This window comes from Vitis riparia, chromosome 1, assembly GCF_004353265.1.
Source record: "Vitis riparia cultivar Riparia Gloire de Montpellier isolate 1030 chromosome 1, EGFV_Vit.rip_1.0, whole genome shotgun sequence".
NCBI classification, from domain to species: Eukaryota; Viridiplantae; Streptophyta; class Magnoliopsida; order Vitales; family Vitaceae; genus Vitis; species Vitis riparia.
The window spans coordinates 16,990,700-17,000,070 of record NC_048431.1 but is presented as its reverse complement, the minus strand read 5'-3'; the positions used below and the strand labels follow the sequence as shown (position 1 = coordinate 17,000,070).

General features: G+C 31.3%; 1 protein-coding gene across 1 annotated transcript; it reads left to right on the top strand.

The window, feature by feature from the left end:
* The first annotated feature begins 6,209 nt into the window (after positions 1-6,209).
* LOC117922346 (DNA-3-methyladenine glycosylase 1) lies at positions 6,210-8,309 on the top strand. The gene is made up of 5 exons (XM_034840472.1): positions 6,210-6,589; positions 7,091-7,148; positions 7,234-7,317; positions 7,412-7,553; positions 7,649-8,309. Exons 1-5 carry the CDS (start codon positions 6,226-6,228, stop codon positions 7,955-7,957), a joined length of 957 nt encoding a protein of 318 aa, XP_034696363.1. The 5' UTR covers positions 6,210-6,225; the 3' UTR covers positions 7,958-8,309.
* Positions 8,310-9,371: the final 1,062 nt, after the last annotated feature.

Sequence of the window (9,371 nt, the reverse complement as noted above, 5' to 3'; positions counted from 1 at the left end):
AGCAACAATTATAAATGATAAGAGAAAATGGTTAGGGTTTCTTATTTGATCGAGTTTCTTATTTTTATGAAAAGACATAACATTGATATTCCAAACATGGATTATGCATTTCTAACTCAAGGGAGACCACGACGTAAAGCTCATGAAATTACAAATTTACATTATTATCAAGTGGAGTTATTCAATGTTTTCAAAATCAGACCAATCATTGAATCCGAAAAGTTACTTATTCATAGTTCATTTTTAAGATCGATGATTGAACTGTGGTTGAACCCTGATCGAACTGGTGATGTTATAAATATATTGTTATTAATTATTAAAATTAAAAATAATTATAAAAAAATTAAAATATATATAAATAAATTAAAAATCAATAATATTTAATTTTTATCTTATGCATAACTATAAATGTATTCATATTTTAAATTTTATTAAATGAAATATATACAATATTTAAATGTGAATATATTGAAAATGAAAGAAAATTTAATTATTTAATTTTAACTAATTTTATAATTTTAAAAAATGTTGTATTATTTTTATGTAATATTATAATTTTTTTAGTAAAAAATATATTTCTTTTGTTTGCTATATGAAGCAACAAGTGGGATCTAGCCGAGTGGTGTCTCAACTCATTTAATGAGTTTAAGTTCGTCTTTGCCTTTTTAATGATAAAAATGGAGGGGACAACTAGGAGGTAGCATTGAATAGTTAGACCAAACCAAACTAGAAAGTTCTTCGGTCAGCAATTGGACTGGTTAGACAAGCCGGAACAGTCCGATTTTCAAAACACTGGAGTCATTCTATGTTGTTATAGATATGCAACTTCAAAAGCTTAATAGTCGTTTCACCAAGGTAAACACTAGGGTGGTGTTTGTTTTTTGGCTGAATAGAAAAAGTTAAAATATTTGGCTTTTTCTGTTAACTTAAAAGTACCTTATTGATATTAACCAACATAATTAAAGTGAACTTGTTATCAATAAGTTTAGTTTAATTATGTTGGTTGATGTCAATGGGTTACTTTTAATTGAATAGAAAAAGCCAAATACTTTGGCTTTTTCTATTCAGTCAAAAAACAAACACCACCTAAGTTGCTTCTTTATGGTTTGTCTAAATTCTAGTGATTCATTTGTTATTTTTTATAAACAAAAATTAATCCGACTTACTCAATCTTATCCACAAGATTTTTCTCTATTAGGGCTTATGGTACTCAATAATCAACTTGAGACTTATGTTATTGATATACATGATTGGAGCTAAAATATGTACTCCAATAGCACATATATGATATGATTTATGTAATATAAAATGTTTAAATCATCAAACTTAATTCAAATTGATGTTAAGACCCTAGTTATCAATCTAACTTTTATTTTAAGCCTAATTATAGATTTAAGGAATGAAAAAGATGATAAGTGCAAAAGTCATTATCAACCAAGGAAATAGAAGAGATTACATGCATAATTGAGAGACTCAGACCTTATGAACCAAAAAAAGCCCAAGCAAGGGCATGATGAGTAACTCATAGGTATGAAATACTAGCAACTAATATTATGGAGTGAGATAGAGGGCAAGCAACCACAATAGAGGATGTTTGAAGCAAATGCAATCAAGTTCACATGGAAATTTAGAACTCAAAATTTAGCAACAGTACGTACTTCTACTTTGAGGTAAAATATGGAGAAATTATTGAGATTAATTTTACACAAGCTATATATCATTTTGAAGCTCGAGAGGTCAAGAGTCAAATGCTTCAAACAGTGCACTAATCAGAGCTTAAATAAAGAAGTTATGGTCATTTGAAGAAAACTGAGTAAAGTTGAAGGACCATTTCCAAATCATTTTGAAATTCAACTTATGATTTCAAAATTTATTTTGAAATAACCCCAATTTTGAAATCACACACTACCACTTTGATGTTTCACCTTCTTCACCTTAGGAATTGCATCTTGGGCACTCCATTTACTTTAAGCGAGCCCCACATGACTAGAAATCATGATTTTATTATTATTGTTTAGTCATTTTTAGGTAATTATTTGTAAAATAAGTGACCAATAGGAACATGTCATGTGTCAGATTTTTGTGGAAACTATAAAAACTCGATTTTTAGGTTTTCTAGGGAGTTTTGGAAAAGAACAAAGAGAGGAAGATCAATCTCTCATCTTGAAATTCTTAATAAATTTTTAGGTTTTCTTTTCTTTTCTTTTCTTTTTTTCAATCTTTCTATTTCATTTTCTTGGCAAACAAACATTTTTTGTGAGGAGAAATCCTCCACCATGTTTGGCTAACTTGATTGATTTGAAAATGCTAACATGAAGGTGAAGAATCCAAAGCAGAATAGCAATAACATAGTAAAGTTAAGGTTTTCTTTATGTTTTCATGATTTAATTGATAGGAATAAATCTTCTATGTGAGATCACCCTAAATAAATTATAAAGAATTCTTGTCAAGATACTAATGATTCTTGGGAAGACCTTGATTATTAGTTACTATAATTTGATCCTGTTATTAACAATCTAAATGTCAAATCTACAAAAATGGATATATGCTTTTGATTGAATAAAATTGACAATAATAATTAACCATTACCTATCTTTGTAAGTTGTATTAGGGAATAATATAGTAAATTATTACCCGATACTAGTGATTCTTATTAACTCTTGATCATTAATTATCATGGTCTTCTCTATGTTATCTTCCCCCAAAACAAAGCTACAAAGACTAAGAAGGGTTACAAAGTCAAACCTTAAATTGGTAATTAATCTCATTCACTATATGGATATAAGAATTTGTTTTTAAAAAAGAAAAATCTAAGTTTCGGATGTAATATTGGTCTTAAGATTGAATTTGGTTGTGGATTGACTTTGATCCTAAACCTTAGATTTTATAATGCTCTCTCTCTCTCTCTAAGGATTTGCCATTGGATTGTAAAACTCTCAAGAACATTCTTTCCTTTATTTGATTCATTTCATTAAATATTTTATAAAATCTTTATTCATATTTTATACATATATATATATATATATATATATTTAATTTAGGATTTTAGTATATTTAGCAAATAATTAGTCATTTTCATCTAAAAACAAATAAACACATTAGGGCTAATCCTAGGGAGGACAACCCGAAATATTACAAAGTCATGGTAAGACAAAAAAGCATATTGTATATCCACTAATTTATTTACTTGTTACATTAGCTCTAATCCTACTTGTTGCCATTACAACCATGGAAAGAACATTTTTTACTATGAATATTTTGAAGAAGCAACTACAAAATCGAATGGGAGATCAATGGATGAATGATCACTTACTTGTATATATAGAGAAAGATACATTTGATAACATTGACAATGAAACTATTATTCAACACTTTCAAAATATAAAATTTGTCGAGGTCAGTTGTAAAATATATTCAATTGAAATGTTATCAATTAATATAACTTTTTTGTACTTATAATTTATTAAATATTATTTATATTTACAAATAAAGGTTCCCCCTCCCCCTCTCCGAAGTAAAATGTTGGTTTCACCATCGCCCTCCAACCTCCCCCTACATGTTTACTCTTAGATTAAAATAAACCTAACATATTCTTCTTTCAAACTCCCATTGATGCTTATTTTGACCAAAGGATGAAGAAATATTTTGGGTCATTATATTTATTCGTTGAATAAGTAATGATCGACCATTCTTAGTTAGGGAATTAGGCTCAATTATAAAGTTTGAATAGATTGTTATTTTGTTCAAAGATTTTCTAAGTAGGTTATATCTTGAAGGTTGATTTTGTTGTAGTATGGGTGCTTCTATATATATATATATATATAATGATCAATTAGGAAACAAAGATTGACCTACCAAATATACCTAAGTGTCTTATGTTTACTATTTATTAAAATTGGATCTTAATTCATTAATTTTGAACATCTAAAAAGGGAAAAGTGGGTTTTGACTCTCTAATTTAAAAAGAAATAACAAAAAAAACCTCAAATTTTATAAATTAGATTTATCTTTGTATTTTTAAAATATATGTAATTTTTCATAAATCAAATAATTATTTCCTAAAATAACTATTTTACTTGTCAAGTTAATAATACCAATTGACATTTTTTTTTACCATGAGAATTGATTTGAGATCAATAACATAAGAAATTTTAAAAATTAAAGATACCATTGAAACAAAAAATAACTTTAAAGCTAAAAATATAAAAATAAAATATTAACTTTCATTTCCTTAGTAGAAAATATAAAAAACGAGAAAAAGTTAGAAATATAATGAGAATCAATATTTTTTTTTTAAGCATTTTAATTTGAATTATATTTTTAATTTTTAAAATTTCTTATTTTATTGTTGATGTCTACTAACAAAATTTTTATTCAATTTTATTTATAAAAAAAAAAAGATGAGAAGATGAGTGGATTTATATAATAAAGAATATAAAATTATTATTAATTAGAGAATTAAAATTATTTTATTTATCACTTGAGGATCCTAGAGAAATTTTCCACAATGATTTGTATATCATGTTATTTAATAAAAGAAATTTATAATATATTTATTTGTAAGATCTTATCATCAAATCAAACTGATAAAATGATTTTTTTTTTTAATTTTAGTTAATATTATAAAGTAAAAGGGTATTCAAGAAATCATTATGTGACTTATAAAAAAAATGCATATATTTTAAAATATTTTTAAATTGATGAAGAGAAAACCGAATTATAAACATTCAGATTTCTTTTCCCATATTTTTTTCAGAGTTGAAACCCACTTTTCCCATTTAAAAATCCAATCATTGAAATGTTTCACCATTTGGTCTATTATCTTTGATTATGAAGTAACCAAATCCTATTCTATATTTTTCAACAGAATGGAAGGTACTTGTGATTAACCCCATGATGGAAGTTATGAACATTCCAACATATTCACAAAGGAGGCCGCTCAAAAATCAAATCAGAAAGAATTTGAATCATTAGGACTAACATCAATGGCATGTATCCTCCCTTATCTGTGACATGTCAAGGACTCAATTTACAAATAAAGCTACCAAACCAAAAATTATATGAAGGGGATCGAGAAGCCAAGCTACTGAATGAGCCTTTAGTCATTGATTCACAATAATAGTGTCTTTTGAACAGATGGGAATAGGACTGAGCTTAATGAGCATGGTCGGCAATCTCTTGGCCCATTTGAGCTCAACAAACCCCAGACTGTTGAGAGACTAGGAAGGATGATGGATGGCATATCTTTGTCCAATCTGGCAACAGGTATGCCTCAATCCCTCAGGGCATATGAGTAGGACTTAAGTTTAAAACGGACCCATTACACTTGCACTGAGACAAACACTGCAACTAAAAGTGCTAATTGATCGAGTTTTCTGCTATTTGGTGGTCTCCCCCCAACTAAAAATGCAATAAAGTAAAACTGCAACCAAATCATCAGTGCAAATTTGAATATATAGAAAGCAGAAGCATATATATATATATATATTTCAGTGGCATTAACTAGAAAACAAGGTAGTCGTTATGATGCTTTCTGATTCAAGTTCTGATCATTGGCTTAACAGTGTAGGGACAGGCCAATCAACCCACTCCATCATTCACCTAGATGAGCATAACTATATGTAGGTTAAACCATTTTGAATATTGTAAGCATCCCTAATATACATATACATATAAACCCTCATCATCTGTCCTAATATGCTTCCTATTCAGAATAATTGGGCAAGTCAAATGGTTCCATCCATCCATATCATAATGAGATTGTTTCTTTCTTGTCTTTTTGTACTACATCTATCAGGATATACACAACAAATCACTTGGACCTAACCACCATCTCATCACCATATTCCCACACTGATCATAAATTGATTTAATATCTATATGTTTTTAAATATATGTCAATATATTTTCCATCTTTAGCTAGAGTATATCCTCCACTTTGTTGTCTGATTCAATGTCCTACACATTCATAGGCATATTTTTTAAGCAAAAAGAATGAAAAAAAAGCGATTGTTAAATCCATTTTCTTATGAGCTTGCTTAAAAACTAAGGAGCTAGCAAACAGCGATCTATGATGAAATTCACATTTCACCAACCAACTTAGGTAGTGTTCCTAGTGTTCCTTTTTATCTACTCTCAATATGGGAATCCCCAAGCTTTATAAATCTCAACCCACCTTTACATCTACCCCATTTAAGACCAAACTCTCTTTTCCTCTCTCAAACCATGTCTAAAGGAAATGTGAGAAGACTTTTTCTGGAGAAGAATAGAAGCATTAAAGAACAAGAGAAGCCAAACCAAGGCTTCCTATCCAGAAACCTCAAGAAAATCTACCCTCTTAGCCTTCAGAAAAGCACTTCATCCCTGTCCTTATCATCATTATCGTTGTCTCTGTCACAGAACTCCAACGATTCTTCTCTTAAGGATTATATTACTCCACTGGATCGGCAGATTGCTCTATCCCTCCGCCTGATAGGACCACCTGAAAGAAGAGAAGTCCCAGTGGCTATTACTAACGTCCCGCAACAACCTAGTCCGGATGTTGGAGATGGGGAATTGAAGAGGTGCAACTGGATTACAAAGAATAGTGGTATGTTCCAACATCTGTTTTAGTTTAATTGGCTGCTGCATTTGGAATAGTGTGACATTTCTTGGCATGTAAGAACAAACTTAATCTGAATTCAAGCTCATCAAGATAATCTCCCTTTCTAGAGTCAGAAGGGTTCAGGAGTTGAAATTATGGATTCCATCTACAGTATATCTACCCAGACTTCTTTGAAGAAACTGGCCAAATATCTTAGTGTAGTGGTTGGCTTTCCAGAAACATGAATTAAATAATGGCAGGCTTCCTTAAATCACCTCACCAATCATTGATACTATGTGGCAGTTACAACTGTTCTGCTGCCTTTGAACCAAAGAAAGTAATGGCAACTCTATACCAACTCTCAAGTGTATTAAATTGATTCCAACTTAGAAATGGAAATCATTATACTGTAGTGCAATATGGAATTTCTGCCTAGAAGTATAATTTATGTATTTTAAAAAAAGAAAAGGTAACGGAATTTGAAGACTGACATGAGGTTCCAATCAGATAAATTTTATGTACAATTCCACGATGAGTGCTGGGGGGTTCCAGTTTATGAAGACAAGTAAGTCACCTGTGATCTTTATTCAGTTCTCTCAGTTGATTACCAGATGTAATTCCAATTCTAACTTGCAAGTTATGAATGACAGTCAATTGTTTGAGCTGCTGGCCATGTCTGGTATGTTGATGGACTGCAACTGGACTGAAATTCTAAAAAGAAAGGAACTACTGAGGTAACTAAATTTTTCTTAATTTCATCAATCCTTCGATTCAATCATCCATTTTTTTGAAATTGATCGTGTGTATTGGTTGATCAAATACTAAAAGAGATGCATTTTCCGGGTTCGATCCGAACACCGTTGCCCAAATGGGGGAGAAAGAGATCACGGAGACAGCCTCCAACAAAGCACTCATGTTAGCGGAGAGCAGAGTGAGGTGCATAGTAGACAATGCAAAATGCATACAAAAGGCAAGTCAATTTGAGAAACACATACGTAGTCTTCTTCCCATATATTAATTTTGGGCCTTGATTGCTTATTGTACCACATTTTGACGCACATGTAGATTGTAAGGCAATTCGGATCATTCAGCAGCTATATATGGGGCTATGTGAATCACAAACCGATGATCATCAGATGCCGATACCCGAGAAGTGTGCCTCTAAGGACCCCAAAATCAGAAGCCATCAGCAGAGACTTAATCAAGCGAGGATTCAGGCTAGTGGGGCCGGTGATTGTTTACTCATTCATGCAAGCTGCAGGGATGACCAACGATCATCTTATTGACTGTTTTAGATATAGGGAATGTTTAAACCTTGCACACAGACCATACATGGACACAATACCTGACATAAACATCAACGTCTTGTACTAAACCTATAAGAAGCTCTCCTCTCCCGAATTGGTAATAGGAAGAGGGGAAGCTATCAGGTTTTGGGGATACAGTGTGCTACTTGCAATCAAAGTAGAAACATTGTGACTAATTTGGGTAGGTGTTGTCAAATACTCTATTGTGATGAGGATGATAAAGGAGGTGATGATGGTGAAGAAACTCCCAATCATTTACAGTTTTGAGCTCAACCCCTTTTTTTGAATTTTTGTGTTTCTCATGTATGCAATTGGCAATTTGTACTGTTTCTGTTTTTGTGTTTCTCTCATCACTACTCTGATTTGTTCATGTTCTCATTGATTACAAAAGAGGAGTCTGGAGATTCTAATTGTTGCTCTATCTGGTCTCGTTTTCTTATCATTCTAGTGTTCTCTACTCTACAATCCTGGTCGATATCTTCTTGGGCCAATTCAATGGACGCAGACTCGTGTATCCAATAGGCTTCCATGCAAGCCCATAAACTCCTCTCGATTTCATGTAGCACAAATTAAAGTTAACACTTATGAGCGCACCAAACCTAACTAGAGCTTGGATTTGAAATTCCCAATCCACACAGCTAAGGCAATTCATATTTGCAGAGTCTAAAAGTCAGAAAGTAAATGTTAAATATATCTCAAATTCGAAAAATATATCATTAGTTATTAATTTAATATAAATGTTAACTCTTGATAAACCCATTAATTTAATATGATTAAAAATAATAAAAAATTCACTTCCTACCATGTAAGCATGATCTGTTCTAGACCTAAAAAGTCTTTATGATTTAAAAAAGTATCAACATAATTAAAAGAAGCTTATATAAATATAATATCAAAAACTTTTTCTCATATATGATGTGTGATGTCATAATTATATGTATTTTTAACCATTGGCAATCATAATATCTATATATTGATACTTTTTGACCCAAGTTGTGTTGCGACAGCGAAAGCTTTGATGCCAACAATGTTAGTTCAAGAACACAAAGATAAAACAATCACACATACGGTACACGAGGTTTTAACGTGGTTCGGCCAACCATGCCTACATCCACGGATGAGAGAGAATAATTCCACTATTCTCTCTCATCCGTGGATGTAGGCATGGTTGGCCGAACCACGTTAAAACCTCGTGTACCGTATGTGTGATTGTTTTATCTTTGTGTTCTTGAACTAACATTGTTGGCATCAAAGCTTTCGTTGTCGCAACAACTATTATCAGAGCTTGGGTTGAAGATTTCTGGAAGAGTAAAAGATCACAAAACACACAAGATGAAAACAAAAGGAATTTTCACTGAAGGTGGAGTCGATTGCTCTTTCGTGGTGATATAATACAAAAAGGTTTGTGTCATGGAAAGCTTGAAGATTAACTTCATGGAATTTGGTCTAAGGTGAAGATTGTTAGGAAGTGTCCCAAATTC